The following is a 15,328-nucleotide window of genomic DNA, read 5'->3' on the forward strand; positions in this document are numbered from 1 at the left end:
AAGGTGGGAGAATTGGAGGCACTCAGCAGAACTGAATTTCTGCAATTTTACCCATGTTTAGCTTGAACTGGAAAAAATGTCACCGAGTCTTTGGCTTGCTGTGAATTTGTGCCACTCTTTTGTATGTGCACTGGAGACCGGTCATGGAAGGAAAGTCTTTTTCCCAGCAGTAACTTTGAAGGTATCCCCTGAAGGGATTCAAATAGCCACTGAAAGTTTAAAATGAAATAACACATAGGACATCTCAGCAGTCAAACAAAAGCCAGTGTGGTAATACATCCCAAGCCTTGAACTGCAGCATGTTTGGACCATACACCTATATCCTATTAAAGAATGATAGAGACAAACACAGGGAACCTGGAACTTCCCCCTTACAGGACTAATAAACGACTAACTCTGAAAATGTGGTGTATCCCATGTAAACACTGCAAGCTGAGGGAAATATTTAGTAGGTAGCTAGGAACCACAGTAGAGATACTGATGGGTAATGTGAAATGTTCACAGCCACAAACTCTTGCTTAGTATCCATGTGGTTTTGTGAGCCAAGGTCTCAGTGCAGTTTGCTAACCTACTTGTCATGGCCACAGCTGACTGCAGAACTCTCACTCACCTGGGTCTGCTGCCCAATACAGTGAGCTTTGCCTAGTGGGATGCCATCTGTTGTAAAGGATCATTTTCTACGTTCCTCAAAAAAAGGGTGTCAAATATATATGGCCCAGAGAACCATTACACACAGCCTCCTACAGATCTCCCACAAGTCTTGAGGAATGCCTGTGTTGCATCAAGGAGGATCACTTGGAAAACTGAACCCATCAAAGAAATGACATTTAATAATACAGCCAAAGCCAAAATTCTTCATGTAGGGACATGGGGAACCAGGTGGCCTAACAAGAAGAGAAACTCTGGCCTGTCTAGGAAGGATCCTGGAAAAGCTCTAGGGAGCCATGCTCAAGTGATCTATGGGCAAAAACCAGCTAATGTACTGCTTCAGTGTGCACAAACTGGGCAAAGTGAGTCTGTATTCAGCACTGAAACTTGTAGCAGTAGGCTTGATCCATCCACATCAGAATCCTTAGGGATGAAAGAGAGATGTAAAATGGATTTTAGGACAGGAAAAAATGCTGCAGTAAAGGGAATCTTCAGTGGCTTGATCGACTTACTCAGCTTATGAGAAAGAAGACAGAGAGTGACTTAACACTGTAGTGTTATGAGGTGGAATTGGCAACACTGCACATTGGATCCAGCACTAGAGGAAGGCAGAGAAAGCATCTAGGGCTGGAAAACAAGCAATTTATAATACCTGAAGTGTGAGATTAAATCACAACTGCCTACCTTTCAGAGGAAGAAGCATTAACAGAGAGCAAATGATGTTTTAGTCGAACATCAGTTACTGGGATTGAAGGTTGCTGAGTGAATGGGAAACTGCACACCTTGTTGGTCCCTCCTGGCCTCAAGGTTGGTATAGCCTTAAACCAGTCCTAAACTACCCAGTGCCAGTGTGGATATGAATTAATTTTAACCTGTGTCCTGCTGGTGAAGGACAATTCTGACATGGATCTGTTGGAACAAGTCCAGAGGAGGGCCACGACGATGATCAGGGGACTGGAGCACCTCCCATATGAAGATCGGCTGAGAAAGTTGGGGCTGTTCATCCTGGAGAAGAGAAGGCTGCGTGGAGACCTCATAGCAGCCTTCCAGTATCTGAAGGGGGATATAGGGATGCTGGGGATGGACTCTTCATTAGGGACTGTAGTGGTAGGACAAGGGGTAATGGGTTAAAACTTAAACAGGGGAAGTTTAGATTGGATATAAGGAGGAAATTCTTTCCTGTTAGGGTAGTGAGGCACTGGAATGGGTTGTCCAGGGAGGTTGTGAATGCTTCATCCCTGGCAGTGTTCAAGGCTAGGTTGGACGAGGCCTTAGGTAATATGGTTTAGAGCGAGGTGTCCCTGCCCATGGCAGGAGGGTTGGAACTTGATGATCTTAAGGTCCTTTCCAACCCTAACTGTTCTATGATTCTATGATATCAAAACCAATTAAAGTAATACTGGGATCTGAGTCATTCATTGGGTACAGCTCAGCATCACACAGCATGAAAGTGCATCCTAGACTTTGAGTCCTTATTCTGACTCTTAAAAAATCTCTGAAACTTAAAAAGCTTTGGTTATCACCGATTCCTGTTATGCCAGATATAGAAATACTCCCAACAAGCCCTTTGTAGACACAGCATCACTTTGAAAAGCTGTCATCCATATCAATTGTGTTTCATTCTCCAATAGTCTATATTTACTGCTGCAAATTAGGCTACACACTAAATTCTTCATGGCTGCAAACACTATTAGAACTTTGGAGTGTTGTTTTTTCTTCCCCTGTCAGCTAATTAGTGGTAATACAAATTTCAATCGTTGGCTGTGGTTGATTGCAACAGACCATCACAAGTGTTACAATAAAGGCAATTTCCTCTGCTCCGCAACTACTAATAGTAAGTCGTAATTAGCCAAGGTTAACAAAGCGTTGCATTGTGCTCTGTCATTGTACATCAAACGATGGAGGGAGTATTATTTCCAGAGAATCAAGATCCAGGGTAGCAGTTATACAACTGCAAGTCTGCTCTACAGTAATATTAAACACCACGTGCACAATTGTACAATCCTATTTGCACTATTAAAAATTATAAATCTGGAAATGCATTTTCTTAATTTCCAAAGCCAATTAAAAAGTTTGCATACTTAAACATCTGTTCATGATTTCAAACATGGCTTTCATAAATATAAAGCTAATGTGGTCTGGCTTTCTGGCAAAATAAATCCCATTAAAAAACAAGAAAAACCTCTCATTACAGTGGGTTTCTTTTTACACGAGTCCAGCATGTAAAGTGTATGTTTATCGTCAGCAAAATAAAAAGTCCCAACCCTCCACTGAGCTGCAGTGAGCCCAGGCTTACCTCATTGGAATGTGTCCTGTTCTGGTGCTTGGCTCTGTCCGAGGCATTGGAAAAGGCTTTATTGCAGCCTTCATGTTCACAGACGTAAGGTTTTTCTCCAGTGTGGGACCTCAGGTGTGTCTTTAAGTTCTCCAGGCGGGAATAGGCTTTGGAGCAACCCTCAAACTAAAATTTAAAAAAAAAACATAAGAGGAGTGATTAATTAACCAGAAAAAATTTATTCTCCCCCTGCTTAAACCCTCCTCAGCTGTTTCTCATTCTTTCTTTTTTCCTTCCCTTTAAAGGACTTGTGTTTTAGGGAACAACATCCACTTTGTTGGGAGAACTCACTTCCCTAGGCTGGCTGAGAGTTTCAGCAGTGAGTCGTATTTAAGGTGCTGGTCCTTTTGGGTACCCACCTGACATTTCAACAAGAGACTCTTTTTTCTAGCAGGGTTGAACACTCCTCCACTCCTACAAGGGCTCTCTTAGCCCTTCCTGCCATCTGTCTGCAGCTAACACACTCAGAAGCGGAGGACCTCTCCCTCCCACCAGACAACTGACAGCTTCTTGACAGTGTGACCAGCCTTGCAATCTCAGTAGCACCAGCACTAGAGATGCCAGACCATTCTCTAACACACAAACAGAAATCTAGCAAGCTTTGAAGTTTCCCAAATTACAGCTTGGGACTACCCTCAGAGGATGCTGTGGTCAGGTGGTCTGACATTACCAGTTTAAAAAACAAGACTCTCAGCCTTGAAGACAGATGGATATTTGGATGACAGAACAGGCCAGGAAGCTTCCTACTGGAAGGAACCCAGCTGCCCACACAACGAGAAGGAGCAGCTTAGGAAACATGGTGAGGCTTTGGATGATGTAAGTACTGACACCCTTCACTCTGGCTGGGCTGGAGGCTTCTGCCTGCACATGCCCTATCTGCAGCACAGGAAGGTTTCACCTCAAACCAAGAAAGCCACCTTAAACACTTTTTGACCAAACAAGTGGGAATTTACAAACACTGGAAGAAGTTTAAAGAAATGCAACGCCCTCTTCTAGCTAAATGCTGCACTCACTGTTCAGTTGGCAGCATTGAAAAGTCCATGCTGCACTTCCTATGCAAGCACCTTAAAACATACTCTAAACTTCAACAAGTAGTCTCTTCTGTTGTAATGTATGCAAGCCTCGAGGTATTGTATTTTAGCCAGCTCACTCAAATGCGTCTGCAAGTTCAGTCCAGATGTGACAGGACTTCACATGGCTATGTTGGGTCTTGGCCAGTGAAGAAACGAGCTCAGAGCAGGACAGATCATGCAAAGTGTTTGATTACCCTGTGGGCAGCTATGTGGTTCTATGTGTCCAGAAATCTGGACCTTTTGGGCAGAGGCCAAAGGCAGCTGCATGCAATAGCAATGGTACCTGTCTCTTTGTGCTCCATGGGCATAGGACTCATCTGCACTGCTAAGGGGCCAGGCAAACATGCAGCCCATGAAACCCATTAAGCATCTGGGCACAGGTTAATCCCGTATAACTTTGTTGTGCTGGAAAAGAAGTAGGGTTATTTAAGCTTCATTTTAAGGTCTACAATAGGGATGGTGGACTTAAAGCAAATTTGCCCCACTTTCTTGAGATACCCAGTTCTGTTCAATGACAGTAGGGGCATCCTGAAAGAGCTGATTTCTTCCCAGTTTTGTCAGGGTGGGATGGATCCAGTATCCTTTCCTCAGACAACTTTCATTAGCCCATTTGGACCACAGAATATGCCACAGCTTTGAGGTAGTACAGTATTTCCTGATCTTCTCTTGCCCTGTACAAAGAGTCCTTTACAACTCAAATTGCTTACAGTTATTGAAATACATAATTCCACTTGCTGGAAAACAAAGGGAACTCAGCATGAGGCAACTTATGTGTCCATTCTGGTTTTGCTAGATACTGACACAAAAATGCACAGTATTAAGAACAAAAGTACAGAGGCCACATTTTCAAATAAGATCCTCTCAGCAAAGCACCCTGCGCATGTTCAAAGCAGTCGTTCCCACTCTTATGTGTGGATTTGATTATGTCAGTGGGAGTTCTGGCTGTCATCTGTTGAAATAATCCTTGACAAAATCCCAGGCTGCAATTTGGCTCATGTGTAGCTTTATGTACACCACAAACTTCTTGTCTGAAACAAATGGCACTTTGAAAAAAATCACTGACAGACTTGGACAACAAATTCTCTGCCACAGAAGGGCACTGTCTGCAGAGCTGCCATGTATCCCAGGCAATTGGAAACCAGTGGTGCTCCAGTTCAGAGAGTTGCTGCAACATACTGCATTTGAAGGACTGCAGTTCTCCAGAAGGCAGAGGATGACTTGAGATTCAAACACACACAGCCTTGCTATTGCTCCAGTTTGTCACAACTAAGGCTTGAAAGAAGCAGGACTGTGCAGCGGATTGAGCTTTTTTCTGCTCCGTTACAGCACTGAAGAAGATTCAGTCCCTGTTGCTTTATGTCTTGAGTCTACCAGCAATGACAGGGCTAGACTTTTCTCTCACTGCTTACTTTGTAGCACATTGATGATCAATATCTCTTGATATTTTTAAGGAACACTGGCAACAAAGAACGTAGCCCTCTGCCCCAGGGAGCTTATATTCTGAATTAGATGAATACAGGGCTGGAAGATTGATAAAGGAATCACGCAGCAAGCAAATCATACACATCCTGATATTTGTAAGCAGGAGCTGGAGCACAGCCAGGGAGGGAGCAAGGCTGGAAGTGACTAATGGCGAAGAAGAGGAGGAAGATATGGGAGGAGGGCTCAAACATCTGCTGAGCAGAGAGACTCATCCCTGAGACTCTGGGGAGAGGAACAGCATAATGCTGACATTGGAGGAGGTATAAAAAACTGGCAGGAGAAGAAGACAGGGAGCAGAGGATGAAGGCAGGGATCAAAAGACAGGGATGGACCTTCAAGAGGAAAAAGGGCTGAAGCATATGTGAAAAAAGGTGAACACCTCTTCTACCAGTTGATCACAGCCACTAAACTCTACCGCTTGCTTCTCTTTTGTGCCCCCCATCAGGCATCCTTGGCTGCCACATGTCAGAAAGGAGTGCAGTGGCAGACTCCATGTGTGAGGGCAGGTAAAGGCTGTAATATCTTGAGGTCAAGGTGGAGGTGAGCCCTGCTCTCTCATGTGCCAGATGAACGGTACCCACAGGGCTGAGAGACAAAATAGCACTCCATGCTCCTTCTCAGGCACTGTTTAACACCAGGTACAGTACTTCTTGCATGCAGAAAGTCTGGGGACTGAGATCCTCTTGGGGTTTAATTACTCAGCAGTTGACCCTATCTCTGGATTAAGAAAGCAGAGGCAGGAGATGTTGGCCCAGCATCCCAGGCTGGATACAGGCCTGTGTGCACACTCATACATGTAAGTGAGGGAAACCTGCAGTCTCAGCAGCAGCACTGGGTGATGCTGAGTTAGACATGACTAGGGTTAGGTGGTTCTCCACAGTGTGGTGGTACTGGATTTCCTTCTTGGATGTAAACAATTAAATTGGCTGCTTTTCCACCTTAAGTGACTTGTCTTGAGTCACTCTGGATCTCTCAGGTGAACCCATTTTTCCCAGCTAACACCTTGACCACCCTCCTTGATCACTTGCCCTGTCCCCAGGGTGTAACCTGCAAGTAGCTATAACCTAGACACAGACCACTGAACTGGCCCTAAACAGAGCGCCGGCAGGTACCTTGGGAGAGCCCTGCCTGCAGCCCTGCCTGTGGTCTGCACACACATTTCTGTGACCACCAAAGTCCAAGGTCCACTTGCCAAGCTGAGATGCACCGTATCACTGCCAGCTCACCGTGCACTTGTGTGGCTTCTCTCCGGTGTGCCTTCGCATGTGTACCACCAACATGTACTGAGCCTTGAAGGGCTTCTGCTCCCGTGTGCAGTCCTGCCAGCGGCAGACAAACTCCTTCTTCTCGCCATGGATGTGATCGTTGTTGATGTGCTGGTAAGAGAGAAGGAAGAAGTAGGTCACTCCTAGAAGAGCTGATGCCAGCAAAACACTCACGGTACAACGAAAGCCTCCACTGTACTTGTGGTCCAGCACTGCACCTGGGTCTCAAGGTGCACAGATAACACCAGGGACACAGGAGTCAGCTCTGTGGTCTGGTGTGTCCTGCAGGAGAAGGTGCACAGCACCCAGCACACCTGGCACTGGGTCCAAAGCAGCTATAAACAGGAAGTTTGCGAAAGCAATGGGCATCCGTAATATCAGGGAATGAGAAGCCCTGTTCGTGTCTCTGGAGCTTCCTGATGCCACTGCTGGAGAGGATGACCAAGTCATTTTTGTCTCTGCTGAATCTTCCTGTGCCATATTTATGCAGCTGGGACCCTTTCCTGGGGTGCTGCTGCAGCATGGGGGAGAGGAGGAGACAAGCTTCAGTTAGAATCAATGATCTTTAAGTCTTTTCCAACCTCAATGACTCTACGATTCTAAGCCTGCTTGTGCGACAGCCCAGACTCCAGCCCCAAGACATCCACCTGCTGTCCAGAGCTGGCGGCTAGCAGGAAATGACAGCATCAGTGAGCTATGAGCCAAGCAAAGCTCGACAGCCTCAATTACTGCTAGTTACTTGGGTCCCTGAAATCCTGCGCTGGGGTGTTGAAAAGCCAGTCCCAGAACGGTGCCTTCCTCCATCCTGGGAGGAAGATGAGAGTTGGTTTTTCCCAGCCCAGGGCAGATGAAGCCCTTCTGAAAACAAACAGAACTGGAGACGAGACCATCAGCAGCGCTGTTCCCGCAGCAGCCCTGTCTCTCTGAATGGGGTCTTGCTGCCAAAAATAATGGCTGTCCTTGCTCCTGTGTTTTCAGCAGACATTCTCTGACAGGAAATCCTAAAATAAACCACTTTGGGTTTGGGGTTTGTTTTTTTTCTATTTTGTGCTGAGATTTTTTTCCAGCCCCCGCCTTCATCTCCCTGGCCAAGGCCAGGCACACATGTTGTGGCTTGGGATGAGCCTTTCTTGGGGTGGTGAGGCAGCATGAGGACACAAAACCACATTAAAACAGAATCATTGACCTTCATGGTCCCAGGCAAATCCAGCCCCAGTATTTTGTGTGCTGTGGCCCAATCCTGGGGACAGAGAACTGCTGCTTGGGGCACCAGGTCTACTCAGGGGCAAGAGAAGGTGGTGGTCAGCTGGTCCATCAAGCACCACAGGTAAACACTGAGAGCCAAAGCTGCATGCTGGGAGGGTCAGGGGAGGCTAGTTTTGGAGCTCAGCTGCCTGTAGTTCTGGTTTTATAACACAACACTGGTGAGAGATTTTAGCCTCAGATGGTGGAAATCTGGAGAACTCCTCAGGAGACCATGGGCACACTAAAACACATCCAGGCCAGACTGGGAATACACTTCTACTGGCTCTGTTTGTGTGGAAGTCAATCTGACTCATAACCAAGACTACACATGACAATGTTAGGAGCTGGGGAGTACAGAGGCTCACTGGTCCTGTCTGGGGAAGACACATTTACGGGAGGGGGACTGCAGCCTCCCTTCAGGCAGATTAACTCACTGGGCAACATCTACTTCCCACCACACAGTGGAGGAGCAGTTGCACAACTTACCACTCTTCAGCTATGGCTCCACAGACCCCATCAAATCCCCACCTGGCTGGAGGCTTTGCTTAGGTTTCTCTCAAATTAAATGTGACCTTTGAGGCTGGGAGAAGCTGTGCTGCTTGCAAAAATATGTCCTCACTCCTGCTGTTCCCCATTGATACTCGCTTTACTTACAAGCATGTTGCCCACTGTGCATGGAGAATGGACCCTGCACATACATGTATTTTGCTCTTCAGACAAACTAGTTTTTCCAAGCACGGTGGGATGCCACCTTCTCAGAAGTTGGCCCAAGACATCTGTATTTCATTTTCATGTATATTTTGGGCATCCCAAATCCACAACCCCATGTTGCCAGTATCCATAGTACAGAAACCTCTGTTTTTATAACCTTCCAAATGTAGGAAAATCTTTCAGATATTTTTCTTTGGGTTTTCTCTGGAAATAAATTGTGCTGAGGTGCTTGGATCTGCCCTGCACTTTGCTCTGGGCAGAGTTAAAGAGGTTTTCTTATGTCTGAGAGGAAAACACACAAATACTGCTGGACAAATATGAGCACAGCCCATCTGACAGGGCTGCTGTGGGTTAACCCCAGAAAAGCAATGCCCTGTGGCATGCAATATGCAACCCATTAAGCCCCTTATCACTCACTTGGCTCAGAAAACCATTTCCAAATCTGTCTGTACTCAAGGACCTTTTGCACTGAACCACTGGCAGAGGTGGGCAGGTGCTAGCCTTAAATGGATGAAGAGCACGTCCCCAAATTATCATTTAGAATGTGGTCCCTCTAGGGTAATGTAATGTTCATATGCAGAGCTTGGGGAAATGGAGACTGATGCTTACTTGGTGGTGTCTAAACATGACTAAAATGAAGATGTATGAAAAAGGGTGAGAGCAGACATGAGCCCTCAGGAGGAAGGCTACACATCAGTCACATTGGGTGGCCCCTAGCAGGCTTGGAGCCTGGCTGAGGCAAGGAGCAAAAGGCTAAAGGGAAAGGAGAAGGTATCAGGTCACAAAATTGGCTTACTCCAACATTTTTCTGCAAGCAGCAGCATTGCTGGGGCTGGTGAATTCCCAGAAGCTCTGGGCTGGCCTCAAACAAATGGGGCTTACACCACAGACCCAAAATGAGGACTGGGAGGGTACTGGGCTGGTGGCACAATGGGTCTCAGACACAGATCATGTCTGATTTCACAGGCACTCACTCAGAGTTTGAGTGATTTGTTGATCCCAGAAACCAAAGGAAACCAAATGGTGGATTCCCAGGTGAAGCAGAGCACACAAAAGGTTCTTGGAATTAATTAGAACTGAAAATCTGATTAATGACTTGGTCTGGGGATCCTTCAGAGAGCAGTTTTGACACTGGTTTGGGGATACCTCTGTGATTACAGAAGCCATATTTCCCAAATTTAAAAAAAAACAACCCACTTTGTATATTTTGTGCCCTGATACAGATTCTGGAGCATGTCTCCAAACTCTGGAAGTGCTCTGTTTTTGTGGGAGGAATTAGCTGAGCAGGTTAATGGCCCCTGAGTGATATGGCTCCACAGTTCATGTCACAGCAGCATAAAAGACTTTCATGGCTTAAACAAGGACTGAGGACAGTATGGGCGATCCCTGACACAGAGCTAGTGTAGGTGCATGAGGAGGCTCAGCGAATACGATCAGTGAAGAGGGAAGGGCTCAGGCCCCTTCCTCACTTTCTGATCAGGTCCTCTGCACATAGCCTTCTGTCACTGGGTTGTGCACGAGGGAAACCGAAACTGCAGCCTCAGCAGCTGAGAAGAGAGCACATCAAATAATCTATGAAAGGCTTCTTGCAGCTAAACTCGGGAGCAGTGACCCGCTTTGGCAGTGTTTACACACCGTGTCTCTGATTTGCACCTTTAGTAGCTCCCAGAGTGAGCTCTGGCTGTACAGCAGCTAGTGATAAAAAATGAGGACAAGTGCACAGAAATCCAGATTTATCACTGGGGTTTCCTCCCAACCATTACTCACATGGACGAGCTGCTCTTGAGTGTCATATTCCTTTGTGCACCCTTCCCAGTGACAGTTCGTCTCATAAATAACCTCAGGCTCCTGTTTACATTCATCCTTATCTAGATCTTCTTTCAGGTCTGTCAGATGCTCCTGCAACACACAATGGTGCATTGTATAAGGTGAACTTCTTTCATCTGAATTCCTCCATCACTCATATATTACAGGGCAGGTATCAACTGTATGTGACAACATAACATCTTTGATTACTGTGAAATAATGAGTTACAGAGTTTTGGTAGAAACTGATCAGATTTAACAAGACATGAAATACCCTGAAGCCATGGTCCCAGCAGTGCTTGGCTCCAGCCAGGTACTGGGCAGTCCCAGGAAAGGCTTTTGACCTTTGACTGTGTTCTTCGCTGGAGCAAAACTTCTGATCTGGGGGCAGTGGGGAAATATAAGCATGAAGAAACCACAGAGCAGTCAGAGCCTTACAGTTACCACACTCACTTGAGGTGGGTTGAGGAGAGGGGTTTCTGTTTTCTGCATCTCTGAACAGATGAGAAAATTACACCTAATTCTTATCCAAAGATTTATGCCTGCAGAGTGTTCTGCAGGGACAAAGTGGTGAGCCTTCAAAGCATTTCTCCGAGACAGGGAAATTTAGGAAGCCTGAGCAAGACTCAGTGAAGAGCAGAGCTCTGGGGGCTTTGGACGCATAAATGAGTTATTTTAATGCTGGGCATCCTGTGAGCTCTCTCCTTAACTTCTCTGTCTAGCCAGCTCCGCAGTGCTAAATGAAGCACTGAAGACTTTTCTTATGGCTGCTCTGAGGATTAAAGCATAGGCAGCTACACTGCAATATAACATACCATATAATTAGTACAAGTCAGAGGTAAGGACAACTGTTGGTTCTGCATGCATCAGACACTTCCACTACTGTCACACAATCAGCAGCCAATATTGGCTTAGTAATTTAGCAATACAAAACTCAGGAGGTTTTGACCCCTTCTTTCCTTTTCCTCCCAGTTATTACTACTGCCTAGCACAGCGCATCCCGCCTCCAGGATTACTGACCATGTGAGACACTGTTCCTCATGATCTGTTGGCCCCACAAGTGTGTAAACACAGCAGATCTGCTTCAGACTGCTTCTGACCTGCCCAAACAGACCTATCTGGTTGCCACCTCCTTCCCTACCAACACCTTTGTAATGCCTACAGAGGGGCTGCCATGACTTAATGACTTAATGGCACTATATGACTTGGGAAGTGAGAGGTACTGTACAAGAGTTTAACAGTTTTCATTAAATAGCTCTTGACATACATGCCAGCTGTGACTTTTCAATTCACAAGTTAAAATATGGAGACAAAGAGATTTGCTTTAATTAGCTCCTAATTTAAAAAAAAAATATTGCAAGGTGGCTCTTGGGACAGGAAACTGTAGTAATTTACAGAAAGATTTCTGGAGATTCAAACTGTAGCACAGCCCAGAGCATTAGTCTGAGAAAGTTCAAATAGCAGGTTGGATTTTTCCCCCCTGCTATTCCTATTTGGTTGAGCTGTGAACATTATTTGAACATTATTTTTGTTGGACTGTTTCTCTCCAGGCAAAGTGTGGTCCCTGGAAAAGTGAAATTTTCTGCTAAAAAAACCTTGTTTTGCCAAAATTTTTACATTTTCTTTTGGAAAAATGATATGGAAACAATTTTAATTTATTGAAGAGGATTGTGTAGTTTCATTTCTGTGAAGCTCACCATTAATCTGAATCTGTACTGGAGCTATAGTGGTATCACAAGAGTACACTAACTCAGGTCTCTCATGGCTGGTGCTCCACTGTGTTCTGCAAACCTTGTCTGGATTGCTTTTTTTATAGCACAAGCCATCATGGGAGATACTGTCTGGCCAAGGATTTTAAACACCCAAACCATAACTCACATGGGGCGTTTCCAGTACAGTATTTCCAAAACAAAATACACACATGCATGCTCTTTTGGGAATGGATGAGCTTTATACTCTGCAGAAAATGTATCAGTCAATAATTAACTGTCTGTATCTCAACATTTCAGCACAGTCTCCTGCAGAACAGGAATCCCCAAATCTAACAACTTGCTGTTGCTTAGACCAACTGAAGAGAAGACACTCACTGCGTTCAGTCTTTTAACCTGTTCTTGCCAAGAACAGGCTGTCTCTCACAAGGTGCTTTCCAGTAATTTCCCAGTCGATACTGAAATGATGCAAGACATGAAGTCACCGTTTCCCTTGAGGTATTACTTCATACACCTCGTTAGGAACTATTAGACTACATCCTTCTCTTAATTTCTCCTTGCTATTATAATCAAACCTCTTTGCACCACTTTAAACTACTCCCCCCCCCCCTTCTTTCAGCACTTATTTCACACTTGACCCAGTGGCTGAAACTCTGGAGCAAGGCTGCAGGGGTGGGCCAGGCTGATGTCACCAAAGCCCTCCCTGAGGCTGGGTGCACACCTCTTCAGGTTACAGCAGAGAACAGAGGATGACAGCCCTTGAGGAAGCAGCTGTCTGTCCCACGGCTCCCCTGCTATAGATGCTTTGAGAAACCAGGTGATGGCTTTCAAATCTTTTTTAATTTGCTGCAAGAAATAAACACATAGCCCTATTAGCCTGGGTGGTGGCCAGATTGTTTTTTCAGGGCATGGGTTTTTGCAGCAGCATGTAGGTGCACTCCTAAACTCAAAGCTCCAGAGAGGTGCCTCTTTGCCTTAATCATGCTGACTACAGCATGTTTATCTTTCCCTGATATGCTATCTTCATCAATTTTACCAGGCCCCTGATGACTACACACGTTGCTGTCCCCATGCATCATGCTGAGACCTGCTCCTGAACCAGGGCAGAAGGAGAAATTTGTCATCAACTCTTCCATTCACTTGACAATAACACAGCCTAATATTTCATGAAAATGAAGTGCCCAGAGCACTCCTGATAGTTTACAGTTGTGATAAAGGACAGTCAGATGGATACTGTCAGCCATTAAACAGTTTGCAATCACAGAGCTCCATAAAGAAAGCAAAGGCCTTTGGACCCTTCTTGGTGTCAAATGTTGTGTCACCAGTGTAAAGGATGTTTCTAGGAGCAATTCCTGGTTGAATCCAGAGGTCGTCCCTTTTTTTGCAAGCTTTCTACCTACATGCAAGATTCCCTCATAATCTATGTTTGCTCAGAGACACTAATGCTGCTTGCTTTGCAGCACAGAAACCTCAGACATCATTTTTAAACTAACACGCTTGAAATAATTTTCTCTCTCCTTTTTTTCTATCCGAGCACAGCAACAGCAAGCTGAATCCCAAGCACCCACTGAATGCTTCATTCAGTCACTCTAGCTCTGCCCTGTACCTTGCTGGGCTCTATGCTCCAAGAGACACCCCACCTGCCTGGCAGACTTTGATGCCTTGCTCCCACGTGCAGCAAAAAGTGTCAAGAGTATCATTCCCAAAGACAACAAGACCCAGCAGCTCATAGCTTCAGCCCCACAACATATCTCGCACCGGGAAGATTACCTGTGTGGTTGGGGACGCTGGAGGCAAACCCTCGACTTCAGTCTTGACTTTGCTGCGCTTGTTAATTACTGGATTGACTGTGCTGCTCACAGCTGACTCGCTGCTCTGCTTGCTCTAGGAAAGAAAACCAGGCAAGATATGACACCAGAGTTTTGGATGAGAGACAGACTGCAGCCCACCTCCTCATTAAATATTAACTTAAAAATTGGTCAGTGTTGAACCTCAGGAGTGGCTGGGAACAACAGAGTATTGGCCTGCTGGCCCAGGTTTCACATGAAAATCAGCCATGTGGGTTTGTGCAAGGCATGGAAAAGAGAGAAGAGCCAAGGGCAGCATCAGCTTGGTCTCACTGCTGCTGCTCCATTTCAGAATGATCCAGTTCCTGTCAAAGCCATCAAAACCTTATGCAACCTCCACCAAAGCCATGATTTTATTTCTCAACACTATGAAATGATTTGCTGAGAAAATGAATTCCTGGGGGAAGAGAGGAACTCTGGTTCCGTGCAATGGCTCCAGCATGCTGGGTGCATGAAAGGCAATGTGTATATTTTGCTAAGCTCTTAAAAAATTAGAACAGCTTCAGGAGAAAAAGCATCTCATCGTATGTGCATAAAATTGGAACATTAACATTTTAAATACACTCTTGCTAATTACCCAAGATTGGTCCTGCAAGTTATTAAACAGAGGCATAACTCCTGCCAGCCACATTATTTTGGTAGCCAGTTTATATGAAGAAAACAAAGCCAATCAATCAAATAACCTTTAATAACAAACAGAGTTTGCAGGACAGCAGCCATGAGAAACCCTAAAACAATAAACCAGTCTGAGAAGTTCAGTATGATACAACTAAACCAGCAATTTGAAGTGGGTGTGAAATGAGGTGAAATAAGTCTCTGGGGAGAAAAGCAATTGCAATTCAAACTTCCAAGGAGCGAAAATGGAAAGGAAACATGATTAAAAATGTGCTAGACATTTTCACTAGCCCCGCACATGTAAAGCTCTTGTGCATACATGTGAGTGTGAACTCACATGTAATTGCCAGTGACACCATGGCATTCCTAGTTTTTAAAAGCTGGCCCCTGGTTTTGCAAACATTAACAGTCAAACCCAACAGGGATACCCCAAGAGAGAAGCTACTGAAGAAGACAGAAAGATAGGTGAAAAGGCTAGACATCCTAGGTAAGATACACTTTGTTAAAGAGGAAGGGAATAAGGCGTGGAATGTGGTTCACATCAGTAGAAAAAAGGAAGAAGGAAGGACTGATGAAGGAACTGATGAAGCCTG

General features: G+C 45.3%; 1 protein-coding gene across 2 annotated transcripts in view; it reads right to left on the minus strand.

Moving 5' to 3' along the window:
- The window catches only part of GLI2 (GLI family zinc finger 2), a 197,000-nt gene that overhangs the window by 11,553 nt on the left and 170,119 nt on the right, over nt 1-15,328 (minus strand). The window contains exons 8-11 of one of the 2 annotated variants that reach the window (XM_061370107.1): nt 14,044-14,157; nt 10,527-10,658; nt 6,765-6,914; nt 2,945-3,109 (exon numbers count right to left, since the gene is read on the minus strand). In XM_061370107.1, the coding sequence (XP_061226091.1) occupies nt 2,945-3,109; nt 6,765-6,914; nt 10,527-10,658; nt 14,044-14,157 (561 nt within the window). The remainder of the gene's footprint in view (nt 1-2,944; nt 3,110-6,764; nt 6,915-10,526; nt 10,659-14,043; nt 14,158-15,328) is intronic. The other variant, XM_061370108.1, reaches the window with a different exon arrangement.

The sequence above is a fragment of the Neopsephotus bourkii genome, unplaced genomic scaffold (genome assembly GCF_033783945.1).
Source record: "Neopsephotus bourkii isolate Nb327-2 ecotype Australia unplaced genomic scaffold, CSIRO-AGI_Nbou_v1 NB_1526, whole genome shotgun sequence".
Lineage (NCBI taxonomy): Eukaryota > Metazoa > Chordata > Aves > Psittaciformes > Psittacidae > Neopsephotus > Neopsephotus bourkii.